At 42.1% G+C, this 15,742-nt stretch overlaps 2 protein-coding genes and 1 long non-coding RNA gene across 3 annotated transcripts in view; 1 reads left to right on the top strand and 2 right to left on the bottom strand.

The window, feature by feature from the left end:
- LOC128697854 (glucose dehydrogenase [FAD, quinone]-like) overlaps positions 1–15,742 on the bottom strand; it is a 172,192-nt gene that overhangs the window by 125,496 nt on the left and 30,954 nt on the right. The gene's annotated exons all lie outside the window — the stretch shown is intronic.
- LOC128697853 (uncharacterized) lies at positions 6,575–12,255 on the top strand. The gene is made up of 3 exons (XM_053789800.2): positions 6,575–6,692; positions 10,208–10,410; positions 11,677–12,255. Coding segments are annotated over exons 1-3 (348 nt in total). The 5' UTR covers positions 6,575–6,690; the 3' UTR covers positions 11,820–12,255.
- On the bottom strand, positions 11,852–13,868 carry LOC138854752 (uncharacterized). Its single transcript, XR_011393923.1, has 2 exons — positions 12,094–13,868; positions 11,852–12,051 (listed from the first exon to the last, which is right to left on the bottom strand). It is a non-coding gene; the product is annotated as an uncharacterized lncRNA (long non-coding RNA).

Here is a 15,742-nt window from a genome sequence, read left to right as displayed (position 1 = left end):
AACCACAGAACAGGTGGGACTCGAACTCGCTTCTGCCTGTCATGGGCTCAAAGCCCCCATATTCCACGATCTATGATTTGTTTAAAACCATTTTATTACCATTTCACTATTCAAGGGAAAGATTGCCAGCTTGTTGAGCATCCTTCACAGTGCCAACAAGCTTCGTACTATGTCACCATCTCTATGTGACGACTGATGCACCGATGTAATTATTCCTGAATTAAATTTAGCTTCACTTACGGCCCATGTAATGTAGTAATTAGAAATATACCTGACCACTACTAGTGATTTATGTCTTCTATAATATACTGTAAACATAAAAAAATACAGTGCAACTCTTTAAATTTTTCATGGAGAAATAGGGGAGACAATTATAGGCTTTGAGCATTATGACAAACATTGGTACTTTTAGAGGTGTCTTGTGCCTGGATAAAGATACCAGCACAAGTGCAGTCAACACAGCAATCAAGTGAATCAGGAATAAAGTATTAACCAGAGGACAGATTTTGATTTGCCATATATTCCCACCACCAAACTCGTTAACAAGTATTTACACTATATACACAAGGCTTATCAAATACCATAATGTGAATGGTTATGACAAGAGAGAGAAATGAGGCAGACAGGATGAAGTGTATCTTCTCCTTAAATTGCTGGACCAAGAAAAGGTTGTCGACCCAAATAAGCTGAGCCCAAGACTGCTGAGTACCTATGCAGACGAGCTAGCATCATTTGCAACTCGCATCTATCAGCACTGCCTAGCACAGTGTAAGTGGCCTTCTCTGTGGGAAGAGGCAAATACTGTTCCTGTTCACAAAAAGAGCAGAGCGGCTAACTGCAACTACAGACCTGTGTTACTCCTGTCAATCACTGGCAAGATTCCTGAGACAATTTCACGGCTGATGAAGGATTTTACCGACTATCACTCGATTTTTGCGGCCGTCAATACGGCTTCAGGAAAGGTCACTCTGCTGCTGATCTGCTGTTAAACCTTTCCACTAACTGGCACCAGACACTGGATGAATCTAAAGTTAGCTGTGTAGTACTAGCAGCACTATACATTGCTGGTGCTTCGGTCGAGTATGTCACCAGGGACTCTCGGCAAAACTACAAAAACTGAATTGCCGGCTCTATACTATGCCTCCTCAGTTATTACCTTCAGGGTAGATCTCTAAGCGTAGTTCTCAATGGGACAGTCAGCAAGAAATCCTATTGGTGCAAACTGCAAGTGTTCCACAGGAAAGTGTGCTGGGACCATTATTGTGGAATATCTATTGCAATGACTTTCTTCATCTCATCTCAGAATCCTATGCATATGAGGACGACTGTACTCTGACATTTACTTATCCAACAGACGAAATGCCAGCTGATCTAAGTTACATCAGTCACCAGTATACAGCTACATCAGCCTGGGGGAAAACGATGCAGTGAAGAACTCTAATATTCGATAACACATTACACTGCGAATCTGATAACATTTTACGGCAATAAACGGCTCCCTCGCAGCTTAACAAGGCGGTTGCAGACCAGTGACTCAAATATTAGTATCTCAGGTGTCCAACGGAGGTACCAAAGGTTCCCACAATCCACGATTAAGTACCCAGTAACAGTACCAATAAATGCGCATTTTTTGTACTTTATTGGGGCTGTGCAGTATGAAGGATCTTACCACATTCTCCAGTCCACCAGAGATGCAACATACCTGCAACCCGCCTACTACAAAATGCCCTGTGTAAACTCTAGATAAGAATTCAAGTACAGTGGTCCCCCGCTTTTCGTAGTTCCCAGCAATCGTAAAATTCGTCAGTCATAGAGGTATTTTCGTATAATTTTCATAGGTTGACTCACGAGTCGTAGGTCGTCCGGGACACGTACCCACGGCGTGAGCCAGGGCGGTAGCCAGTCTGGCATTGTTTACCAGTGAGCGAAGGTCCCCTCACGTGTTCCAGCGAAATATTTCATAATATTCCATTTATTTTAGTGCTTGCAAGTACTAAATAAGCTACCATGGCTCCAAAGAAAGCTCCTAGTGCCAAGCCTGTGGTAAAGAAGGTGAGAAATACGATTGAATTTAAGAAAACCATCATTGAACAACATGAAAGTGGTACAAGTGTGGCCGAACTGTCCAGGATGTATAAGAAACCCTACACAACCTTATGTTCCATAGTGGCCAAGAAAAATGAAATAAAGGATGCTGTTGTTGCAAAGGGAGTAACTATGCTGACAAAAATCAGATCACCAGTACTGGAAGAGGTTGAGAAGTTATTATTGGTGTGGATAAATGAGAAACAATTAGCAGGAGATACTCTTATGACTTTGTTTATTTGTGAAAAGGCTAGGCAGTTGCATGAAGATTTGGTAAAGAAATTGCCTGCAAGTAGTGGTAAAGTGAATTTAAGGCCAGCAAAGGCTGGTTTGAGAGATTTAAGAACTGTACTGGCATACACAGTGTGGTAAGGCATGGTGAGGCTGCCAGTTCGGACCACAAGGCAGCTGAAAAATATGTGCATGAATTCCAGGAGTACATAGAGGCTGAAGGACTGAAACCTGAACAAGTATTCAATTGTGACGAAACAGGCCTCTTTGGAAGAAAATGCCAAAGAGGACCTTCATTACACAAGAGGAAAAGGCAATGCCAGGACACAAGCCTATGAAAGACAGGCTGACGCTAATGTTCTGTGCTAATGCTAGTGGGGATTTCAAAGTGAAGCCATTACTAGTGTACCATTCTGAAAATCCCAGAGTGTTCAGGAAAAACAATGTTATGAAGAGTAAATTGTGTGTTTTGGAAATCTAATAGTAAGGCATGGGTCACGAGGGAAATTTTCGTCGAGTGGTTCAATGAAGTGTTTGGCCCTAGCGTGAAGGAGTATCTCCGGGAAAAGAAATTGGATCTCAAGTGCCTGCTAGTAATGGACAATGCACCTGCTCATCCTCCAAACTTGGATGACCTAATTTTCGAGGAGTTTGGGTTATCACAGTAAAGTTCTTGCCCCCGAATACCACTCCTCTCCTCCAACCCATGGACCAGCAGGTTATTGCAAACTTTAAAAAACTCTACACAAAAGCAATGTTTCACAGGTGCTTGACTGTGACCACAGACACTCACTTGACCCTAAGGGAATTTTGGAGAGAACACTTCAGCATCCTCCACTGCATAACCCTTATAGGTATGGCTTGGGAGGGAGTGACTACCAGGACTTTGAACTCTGCCTGGAGAAAATTGTGGCCAGATTGTGTCGACAAGAGGGATTTTGAAGAATTTGGGACTGACCCTAATGAGCCTATGTCTGTTGTAAAATCAATTGTGGCACTGGGGAGTTCCATGGGGTTGGATGTGAGTTTGGAGGATGTGGAAGAATTGGTGGAAGACCACAATGAAGAGCTCACCACTGAGGAGCTGCAAGAGCTTCAGCAGGAAGAGCAACACATCGCAGCTCAGAATCTTGCTGCAGAGGAGGAGGAAGAGAGATGGAAGAAGGTGCCTTCTTCAGAAATTAGAGATTTTTACTATGTGGGGTAAGATGGAAAGCTTTATGGAGAAACATCACCCTAACAAGGTTGTTGCAAGCCAGGTTGGCAACATGTACAGTGACAAAAGTCTTGGGCCATTTTAGGGAAGTGTTAAAGAGACGCCAGAAACAGAGCTCTCTCCACAGTTATTTTGTGAGACAGGACTCCAGTGACTCTCAAGGTGGTCCTAGTGGCATTAAGAAACAGAGAAGAGAAGCAACCCCAGAAAAGCAAATGGTACCTGAGGTGTTGATGGAAGGGGATCCCTTTCCAAACTATAAACAATCCACTCTCTCTCCTCCTCCAGTCTCCCATACACTAAGAAGAATCTCCAATAAAGGTAAGTGTTATGCTGTTAATGTTTCATTCATCATTTCCCATTGTATTGTTTATGTACTACATGCATATTTCATGTTAAAAATTATTTCTTTGTTTTACGACGAATACTTCTGGGTGTCAGGAACGGATTAATTGTATTTACATTATTTCTTATGGGGAAAATTGATTCGTAAATCGTAAATTTCGTTTATAGTAACGGCTCCAGGAACGGATTAATTACGAACAACGAGGGACCACTGTAACTAGAAATGGGTTGGCAGGTTTCTGGGCTGAATTCCAGAGCTGGCTTCATTGGATCACTAACCTAATCACTCATAACCCACAAACACCTTTTATTCTATACACCTGGGTTTAGACTCGGGGTAGCTTACCCTGGGGCTGCCCCTAGACTCAGGGTAGGTTAACCTGGGGTGGCCCCTAGATTCAGGATAGGTTAACCTGGGGCTGCCCCTAGACTCAGGGTAGGTTACCCTGGGGCTGCCCCTAGACTCAGGGTAGGTTACCCTGGGGCTGCCCCTAGACTCGGGGTAGGTTAACCCAGGGCTGCCCCTAGACTCGGGGTAGGTTACCCTGGGGCTGCCCCTAGACTCGGGGTAGGTTACCCTGGGGCTGCCCCTAGACTCGGGGTAGGTTACCCTGGGGCTGCCCCTAGACTCGGGGTAGGTTACCCTGAGGCTGTCCCTAGACTCGGGGTAGGTTACCCTGGGGCTGCTCCTAGACTCGGGGTAGGTTACCCTGGGGCTGCCCCTAGACTGGGGGTAGGTTACCCTGGAAACAGGGCACTTTACCCTGGGGCTGCCTTCCCTCATTCTAGCAGACAGGCCTCCAGAACAAACTAGCAGTCACCTATTATTACGACTGGTGCATTCTCTCGGAGAGGCGACGAACTATCGTGCTCTGCAGCTGGTTACTGCTGGCATGCAGTAATGTGGTCAGGTGCGATGCACGGCTGTAGCTATAATAACGTACAGTATGCTACGGCCATAAAATCCTATTGTATCAGAATATCCTACTCTTCGATCGGGTCCAAGTGTTGTCTGTATCTAGACACGACAAGCTAAACCATAGATATATTACAGCCTAACTCATAGTTATTTCAATATCAAGAAAGAAATATAACCTTGGATTTATTATAATCAAAAAGAAGCGCTAAGCCACAAGGGCTATACAGTGTATATAACCTTGAAATATTGGATTTACCATTGAAATTTTATTAAGACAATTATACATGTAGAACAACCACAGTGAAAAGAATAGTGGATTTCCATGAGTTTGTGATTTCTCACACTGTAAGGAATCAGGAGTGTGTTTGGAATTTCATTTTTTCACAGTGGTTGTTTTGCATATTGTGATAACATCTGTTTACTGTGACCTTATTGCATTATACATCTATTACTTATACTTCTCGTAGTTAGATGTTTATAGTTAAGCTATAATAAGGACAACAGATTGAACTATGCTTAGGAGTATTTTTTTATATAAAGCGTAGTACAAAATATCATATTTAAAAAAAAATGCCAGTGTTACACCTATTAAAAACTAAAGTGAATTTACTTGGAAACTAATATATATATATATATATATATATATATATATATATATATATATATATATATATATATATATATATATATATATATATTAGTTTTTTTACAAAATGATATAAGTAAAAATTAAGCAACGCCATATAAATCAAAGAAAATTAATTTCAGTGTTTATAATACCAGCAACCAAAATGTGTTTTTGACCACTGCTACCATAGACAATGACCCGCCACGTAGGGAATGTGCTCCAGTAATATACAGCCAGGGTCATACATACGACCTAGCAGCTGTCAAGGACAACAGTCCTACAGTATTACACAGCCAGGGTCGTTCATAAGACCTAGCAGCTGTCAAGGACAACAATGTTCCAGAAATACACAGCCAAGGTCACTCACATATTAGGAGATTTGGAAGTTGTCAAGGAAAACTCCCACATAACCAGGATAACGAATGTACTTGCAGTATAAATACTGGTAAAACTGCCGGCATATTAAAAAAGGGACACAGGGGTCACTAATGAAGCATTTATTACTCCAGGAGCTCTTCTTTCTCGAGTGAAACATAACTAAGTTTAAACTTCAAAACTTTTCGGCTACAAGAGGGTCATTAATATCAAGGCTGCGTGTCCCCTGTACACAAAACCTGCCGATGATAGTTTGATGCATCAGAGATTAAAGCAAACTGTAAACGTTATTACACAAGAGATACACACCTCTTTGTATCGAAGGTTTCCATCCATGAAGAACTCCGGTAACTAACACGATCTAACCATGACCTTGAAGGACCCATCTGCGTGATCAAACACCCCAAAAGAAACCAGAATAGTCTCCTTCCAAGCCTCGGGAACAGGGAACCAACTATTCAGGACTGAAAAAAAGCGAAAGGGGGAGAGGGGGGTTTGTTAGGCTGTAGGCTGTGCCCTCCTGAGGGAGCAGCGCCAAAATTGCAACATCACGTTAAAGGTGACCCAGCCTGGGAGGGGACGGGAGAGGAACATGGGAGGCAGAGGAGGAGGAGCAATGGTATGACACTTGTGCAGAGTTAGCTAATTAAAACTCAAAGTTTACGTGAGGATGACCAGAAGTACTGAGAACATTGATCTAGGTATCTTAGTTATATGAAAATTGTGAAGGTATCAGATAATTTCCACCTCATTATCGAGTGAAAAAAAAAAGCGAGGTTGGTCCGTGAGAGTGCGGTTACTCAAGACTGGCAACTAGGCTAGGGATAGCGAGTATATAAGAGGATCCCATCTTGTTGTGTGAATCACTCCACCATCAAGACGAACAGCAAAATGTAAGTATTCTTTCTTTCTGCCATTGTCTTCTCGACGCTATATCGTGGTTGTATTAAGAACAAGAATGCCTGAAGAAAGCTCACATGTAAGGTTACTAGCTAGAAATTTTAAAAATGTTAAACTTTAAATGAAATTTAAGTATATCCAGTTGATGACGCATCAATGACCCAGTAAGACGGGTCAAGGAGCCAAGGCTGAGGCTTCAATCTTACTATCCCTCACTTCTCTGCTTTGAAAATTTCATCTCTCGTATGACGAGTGAAGTTTAACTACACCTAGCAAAGGTTTATTTTCTACATCATTAACTTATAAATTTTCGCAATAATAATAATAATAATAATAAGCCTAGCTTTCACCACTATCTCGTGATATTTAGACATCCAAGATAACACAGCTTCTTAAAGTGATGCCAGCCTTACATCACTTTTTTTGCCCTCCCCCTGATGCCGGTGAGCGGATCTTGATCCAAAGAATTGAACCTGTGCTCCTTTTCCTTGGATTGAACCTCATTACCACCCATTCCCCGGGCGCTGCATGACACATATGGGTTTAGCGCTCTCCCCTGCATACAGTAACTCCTATTTATCGACCTTTGAGAATATATTCGACGATATTTTTAATCTAGACTTTGAGAAGAACTCTGACATTTACTCAGCGTACCTTGTTATACAGTAATCCATCTTTGGTAAACTTGTTGGTAGTGTTGTACACTGGTGTACACTAGTGTTGTACACTGGTATACGCTAGTGTTGTACACTGGTATACGCTAGTGTTGTACACTAGTATACACTAGTGTTGTACACTGGTATACACTAGTGTTGTACACTGGTATACACTAGTGTTGTACACTGGTATACACTAGTGTTGTACACTGGTATACACTAGTGTTGTACACTGGTATACGCTATTGTACACTGGTATACGCTATTGTACACTGGTATACGCTAGTGTTGTACACTGGTATACGCTAGTGTTGTACACTGGTATACGCTAGTGTTGTACACCGGTATACGCTAGTGTTGTACACCGGTATACGCTAGTGTTGTACACCGGTATACGCTAGTGTTGTACACCGGTATACGCTAGTGTTGTACACCGGTATACGCTAGTGTTGTACACCGGTATACACTAGTGTTGTACACCGGTATACGCTAGTGTTGTACACTGGTATACACTAGTGTTGTACACTGGTATACGCTAGTGTTGTACACTGGTATACACTAGTGTTGTACACTGGTATACACTAGTGTTGTACACTGGTATACACTAGTGTTGTACACTGGTATACACTAGTGTTGAACACCGGTATACACTATTGTACACTGGTATACACTAGTGTTGTACACTGGTATACGCTAGTGTTGTACACTGGTATACACTAGTGTTGTACACCGGTATACACTAGTGTTGTACACCGGTATACACTAGTGTTGTACACCGGTATACGCTAGTGTTGTACACTGGTATACGCTAGTGTTGTACACCGGTATACACTAGTGTTGTACACTGGTATACACTAGTGTTGTACACCGGTATACGCTAGTGTTGTACACTGGTATACACTAGTGTTGTACACTGGTATACACTAGTGTTGTACACCGGTATACGCTAGTGTTGTACACTGGTATACGCTAGTGTTGTACACTGGTATACACTAGTGTTGTACACCGGTATACACTAGTGTTGTACACCGGTATACACTAGTGTTGTACACCGGTATACACTAGTGTTGTACACCAGTATACACTAGTGTTGTACACCGGTATACGCTAGTGTTGTACACCGGTATACACTAGTGTTGTACACCGGTATACGCTAGTGTTGTACACCGGTATACACTAGTGTTGTACACCGGTATACGCTAGTGTTGTACACCGGTATACACTAGTGTTGTACACCGGTATACGCTAGTGTTGTACACTGGTATACACTAGTGTTGTACACTGGTATACGCTAGTGTTGTACACTGGTATACACTAGTGTTGTACACTGGTATACGCTAGTGTTGTACACTGGTATACGCTAGTGTTGTACACTGGTATACGCTAGTGTTGTACACTGGTATACGCTAGTGTTGTACACTGGTATACGCTAGTGTTGTACACTGGTATACACTAGTGTTGTACACTGGTATACGCTAGTGTTGTACACTGGTATACGCTAGTGTTGTACACTGGTATACGCTAGTGTTGTACACTGGTATACACTAGTGTTGTACACTGTTATACACTAGTATTATACACTAAGTGTGATGACCAACATGTGGCAGTAAAGCCTAATTTATCCAAGTAACATATTCAAATAACTATCACATGATATATACACCGAGACGTGTATGTTTCTCGGTGTACTTATAGAGTTCATTTTAATATCCATTTTAGGGTATTTAACATCCTTGACGGGTGACTGAGGTAACACAAAGCCTTAATAGATCGTTGTATGACAAGTTCAAAGATACCTTGTCAATGTAACATTAAGCAAAAGAACACAAGTGCAACTAATGTGACATTTTATTGTGGCAACGTTTCGCTCTCCAGGAACTTTGTTAAGCCTTGATAAAGCTCCTGGAGAGCAAAAAGTTGCCAGAATATGTCTCATTAGTTGCACTTGTGTCCGTTTACTTAACACATTATTGGTAATGATGCCAACATTATTGTTCAGAGACCCGACAAGATGATGAACGAGATACCTGTGCAACACTTGGGTGTTATTACTGTTGTTGCTGTTGAACAGCGGTGATATGAAACTAACAGACAGAAATGACTGTCTACATGGGTATCTATCGTGGAAACAGTTTCTCCAGCCAGTGGCTTCCTCAGTCCAATGCAGAGAAGAATGGTTGAAGATCAGGAGTTTGAGGTTATCAGTCCCTCAGCCTGGAGTCGATGTGTTCAGTCCATCAATATTAATCACAGACTCCAGGCTGAGGGACTGATTACCTCAAACTCCTGATCTTCAAGCACTCTTCTGTGTATTGGACTGAGGAAGACACTGGCTGGCGAAACGTTTGTGTTTTAAAACTGAATCATTGTTTACTTTTTTATAAATTGCATTGAAATTTTGCGTTATATGGGGAAGCGCTAAGCCCGTAGGGGGGGTCACGCATAAGAGTAATCGGGTTTGATTCAAGAGGGGAGGATAGCTCCAATTCCTTTGATCCAGAGTCCTTCACCAACATCAACGCATATTTCCCCTTGAAGAGAAATTTAGTATATAGCTTCTAATAAGCCACAGAACGGGTGGGGGTTGAACCTATGGCAAGTTTGTCGTAAAACTCCAGGCCAGTGTGTTAACTACTGGGCCAGCCGGCTACAATAAAATTCATCCAACCAGCTGGATGAATCTTTTCAGAGCCAGCTGGCTCAGTGACTTTTGGCCTGGAGTTTTACGACCCCCTCACCCTAGGTTCAAACCTCGCCTATTCCGTGGTTTGTTTGCAGTCTTGATATTACGATTTCGTGAGTCGTGCTGGTAGCTTTTAATAATTGTGATATGTTCTGTTTTTGTTATACAGGAAGAATGCTGTGTGTTTAGTGGCGGCTTTGGCTGTGCTGGTGGTGGCTGCCGAGGCTCAGGATACAAAGACAGCCTTCCTAGCTACACTTACACCAGAACAGATCGACTTCCTGTCTTCCCAGGAGGGTCTTGATGCTATGATCAACTGTTACCCGCAAAAGGAGGGCCCACAGTGCAGCCAACTCGTGTTGAACACACTAAGTTAGTTACTCTCGTACTATAAAAATGCTTCACCAGTACCCCAGATTTATACCTCTCAACCTATTCTGTATAAATTTATATTTTCCCAGGAGACTATTTCCCTGCACACAACCAAGCCTATGATATTTGAGCTTAAATTGTTAAAATTTAAAATCCAAATTCTTTTGAATGTCTCTCCGGCGGAAAAAAAAAACTGAAACACTTTCCGTATTCATCCGCTTCCTTCAAAGGCTGTATCTCATTTGCAGGACGTGCAAGTACCTTCAGGTATTTACAACTAATATTCATTTTGCCCATAGAGTTGGTAGCTTTGTACCTCTCGCTTGCATTTTTTGAAAAATTTCATTCCCATGTAACAAAGAAATCCGCTATGCAGACTCACAAAATCTTCACGACAAATGCCTTTAGATTCCGGCCTAAAAAAAACCACTGTGGAAGAATGCCCTGACAACCTGTGCTCCTTCCTCCAGTACCTTGACTGTCCTGTCTATCAGACGGCACGCAGAACTTACCTCCGGTGTCGTCACCGCCCTTACTTTATCTGGCCTCCTCACCGACAGCTCCAACTTTAATGTAGACTCTTGACTTTTTGTTAGCAACTGCTTTATTATACCAACTATGATAATATTTTGTAGTCAGCGCTCCCCACTATCCTTACTGACTCTTGCATATTCCTAACCCTCGTTGGTTTCTGATCTTCACACATTTCATCTTTAACACATCCGATCCTGCAGCACTGCATGACCCTCATGGGTTTAGCACTTAGTTTCGATTGTAATAATTCTCCGGTACCAATGACTCCTGGCAGATATTATATTCAAGGACAGCGCTAAGCCTGTATGGATAACTAAAAGGTACACATTAGAGGTAGGAAGAGATGGTAGACGGGAAAAGATTGGTTAAGAAATATAGAGAGTCTGCATTAAAGGTAAGATCTAGCATCAGAGGAAGGACAGTAAGTTTGACAGTGTTGAAGATGGTGTCTGAACTGGACAGTCATGAAGATATATATTAAGACTTTCAGGGACACTTGACACTTCTCACTGACACTATTACTGAAACTAATTATTTTAATTGCCTCTTACAGTCTCCATTTTGCTAAGTTTACTAAAACAGGTAAATTTTAAGAAAAAGATAAATTACATATCAAATAATTTGAATAAATTAAAAGAATGTATCAACTAAAATATATAAAACACTGTTCAGTAATTTGTTTAAGCTACTGGATATGATATTGAATTAATAATGAATTTGTTTTCCCTACAGAGGAGTTCCCACAGCTTGTGAGGGATCACTGTGGTCTCTGTGATGACACTCAGAAGAAAACCTACAATGATGTCCTTGACCAAGTCAGCACCAAATTCCCAGATCAATTCAATGTGCTGAGGAAACTCTTCCTAAATTTATAATACCTCAGCAGCTGACACTTTTGCTGACATGCCTGGGCTTGTGTAACCCTGACACCTTTGCTATCATGCCTAGGCTTGTGTAGCGGCTGACACTTTTACTGTCATGCTTAGACTTATGTAGCAGCCAACACCTTTGCTCTCATGGCTAGGATAATATTATCAGCAAACTTTGGTGACACGTGTGTCTTGCATCAAGCAGGACTCTGCTCTCAACATTAACAACCATCAACACCTGCTGTTGCACGTTCCTCTCAACATTAACAACCATCAACACCTGCTGTTGCACGTTCCTCTAGACTCGTCAGTCCGCCAACTCAATATTCTATTCGTTATGAATCCTTCATTCAATTAACAATTGGTTATTCATGTTACTGTATAAGTAGTAGCACAACGCTGCTTATGTATTACAACACAACAAATATATAATGCTAATGAATTTTTGACTTTATTTACCAAACAAAAAAAATACTTTATAAAATGCATGTCTGAATTCCATTATCGGGAAGCGCTAAACCCTAAAGGTAATACACATAGCTCCTTGGTAATAGGATTGAGGGTAATCAATTCTGATTCGACAAAAATGGTTTGTAGCTCCACTAGCTTAGATCAAGAGCCCTTTTCCTTCATTTAGGAACTTCCCCTCATATTGAATACATCCATGGCATTAAAAAAAATCTAGCCTAGTCATGTTACTATTTTTACAATCAGAACTAAGAGCTAAACCTACAAGGGTCAACCTAGTCATAGACTTATAAGAAGAAGAAGAACGAAGGAACACTGCAGAAGGCTTACTGGCCCATGCGAGGCAGGTCCAAGTCTCCTACCGGCTTAAGCCAATGCACCCAACCTAGTCAGGTCAGGTCACATTGACTTAAGGGAGGAACACGGCAACCGACCTGGTAGCACAAGCTATCAGGTCTAACTCACACCCACCCACATCCACTCATGTATTTATCCAACCTATTTTTAAAGCTACACAACGTTCTGGCCTCTATAACGGTACTTGGGAGTTTGTTCCACTCATCCACAACTCTATTACCAAACCAGTACTTTCCTATATCCTTCCTGAATCTGAATTTTTCCAACTTAAAACCATTGCTGCGAGTCCTGTCTAGGCTAGATATTTTCAGCACACTATTTACATCCCCTTTATTTATTCCTGTCTTCCATTTATACACCTCAATCATATCCCCCCTAATTCTACGTCTTTCTAGAGAGTGCAGATTCAGGGCCCTTAGTCTATCCTCATAGGGAAGGTTTCTGATACATGGGATCAACTTTGTCATCCTCCTTTGTACATTTTCCAGAGAATTTATATCCATTCTGTAATAAGGTGACCAAAACTGTGCAGCATAATCTAAATGAGGCCTAACCAAGGATGTATAGAGTTGAAGAACAACCTGAGGACTCCTATTATTTATGCTTCTTGATATGAAGCCAAGGATTCTATTAGCTTTATTGCGAACACTTATGCACTGTTGTCTTGGTTTCAGATTACTGCTAACCAGAACTCCTAAATCTTTTTCGCTCAAACTTGCGTTACTGTGAATTATCAGTCATATAAATGTTTAACTTTTGTGAAATCAGAGATATGTATATAAATACATATTGTAATCAAAACGAAGTGTTAAACCTACAAGGGTCATGCAGCCATATATAATTACATAGGTGAAAACTCTTCACCCCATCAACTAGTGTACTGTCGGTTCTCTGAGCCATTCATCTACATTCCTCTCTGACACTGCAGCGTCTTGGTATCTTAATACAGGGAATTCTTCACTTGCCTAACCCTTTGGTATGACCTACTTCCACATTGGACAAATGTGATACCACCTACGACTGCTGCACCTACGACTGCTGCACCTACGACTGCTGCACCTACGACTGCTGCACCTACGACTGCTGCACCTCTCCTGCCTACGGTATATAAGCTACTTCTTCGCACATATGCCGTATTCTTTTCAAGACTGATGGACTGACCACATCGACTCAAGGCTGAGGGACTGATTACCTCACACTCCTCCTGTTCTTCCCCGTTCTCCTTTGTATGGACTGATGAAAGCACTGTGTGGCGAAACGTTTCCTCAATAAAGATACCCAAGTGCTGCACATGTGTCTTATTTATCAGCTTAAGAATAGTCAGGCGACTCCTAGTCCAGCTTAAGAATAGTCAGGCGACTCCTAGTCCAGCTTAAGAATAGTCAGGCGACTCCTAGTCCAGCTTAAGAATAGTCAGGCGACTCCTAGTCCAGCTTAAGAATAGTCAGGCGACTCCTAGTCCAGCTTAAGAATAGTCAGGCGACTCCTAGTCCAGCTTAAGAATAGTCAGGCGACTCCTAGTCCAGCTTAAGAATAGTCAGGCGACTCCTAGTCCAGCTTAAGAATAGTCAGGCGACTCCTAGTCCAGCTTAAGAATAGTCAGGCGACTCCTAGTCCAGCTTAAGAATAGTCAGGCGACTCCTAGTCCAGCTTAAGAATAGTCAGGCGACTCCTAGTCCAGCTTGTTATAATAAAAAAAAGAAGAGGTAAACCCACTAGGGTTATACAGCGCAGGAGGGTCAGAGAGAAGGGTGGGTGTTGCTGGAGCAGAGAGCAACAAGGGTGGAGAGGATAACAGAGTTGAAGATTGAGACACTTATGCAACATCACCACAACAGTCGAGTTAGAAAGGGTTTGAGGAGTGCTAAAGGAAGTATTATCAAAATTTGTGTAATAAATCGGTTGCTGTCAATCCGTCAAACGGAGTCTGTGTCAAAGGTGGGGCCGTCAGTAAGGAGGGAAGATAAAGTAAGGGCATTAGAGACGTGACGACGTCGGAGGAAAATTCTGCGTGCTCGTTGAAAGAACAGTCCAATAGAATATGGCAAACCGAAATTGGAATCAGACAGTTCTTACAGAGTGGAACAGGGTGCCTCTGCTTGAGATACCCATGAGTAAGACGGGTGTGCCCGATGGGAACACGAGAGCGTAGTCTCCCAACTTCGGCAACAATGACAACTAGTAGACCAAAAACTTAAACTTGCTTTGATAGAATGTAATTTGTCACGAGTCATATCGGCCCAACGTTGTTGCCAACGGTTGCGAAGGTGGTTAGAGATTACAGTAAAATAATCTTGAGAATGGAATATCTCTATACGAAACTGGGAGGGCATGTACTGCTCACAAAGCAGCGGAGTAACTGCTCGTTGCCCTGAACATCAACATAACTAGGGACCCAACTGCTCGTTGCCCTGAACATCAACATAACTAAGGACCCAACTGCTCGTTGCCCTGAACATCAACATTACTAGGGACCCAACAGAAAACAATGCCTTTGTTTTTGCTAAAAAAAAAAAAAATGCGGCGCAACCAAAGTTATATACGAAGTACTAGGGGATGAGGCGAATCAATTTTTTTAATAGCTTGCAAAACACTAAGAGAGTCAGACTACGAACGTAGAGGTAGGCATAGATGCAATACGGATAACTGAAATGAGAACTCCATAAAGTTCAGCTGTAAAAATGGTAGCCAAGTCTAATAAATACTCTGGCACTACGCTGTACGGGAACATTCTGCAAACCCGACACCGTCAGAGGATTTAGAATCATTGGTGTACACTGCGACGGCATGAGAATGAGACTGAAAATGGCTAAAAAAAGGAGAGCGAGAAGCCACTACATGTATAGGTATTTGGGCTTTCGCGCACAACAATGGGGAAGAACTGACACGAACTGTCGGAACCTCCCAAGGAAGAGAAAAGCTAGATGAATATATAAAGGAGGCAAATGAAGAGAAGACAAGAGCGAGCGAAGAAATGGGACGGAGTAAACAGGGGCGGCGAACAAATAATGAACATCTACTAACGTCCGTTACAGAAGGATCGTGAAGGTCATGAGAGCGAGCAAAATAAGAGGCAATGAGCATCACGGCGATCGTTCAAGGAT

This window comes from Cherax quadricarinatus, chromosome 68 (assembly GCF_038502225.1).
Source record: "Cherax quadricarinatus isolate ZL_2023a chromosome 68, ASM3850222v1, whole genome shotgun sequence".
NCBI lineage: Eukaryota > Metazoa > Arthropoda > Malacostraca > Decapoda > Parastacidae > Cherax > Cherax quadricarinatus.
Note: the sequence above shows the minus strand (reverse complement) of the source record. Positions and strands in the feature narration are given on the sequence as shown.

What these genes read in the sequence shown, in the direction of transcription:
- LOC128697853 (XM_053789800.2), top strand. An exon ending in ACTCGTGTTGAACACACTAA is followed by an intron (nt 10,411 to 11,676) that starts GTTAGTTACTCT and finishes TTTTCCCTACAG; the next exon opens with AGGAGTTCCCACAGCTTGTG.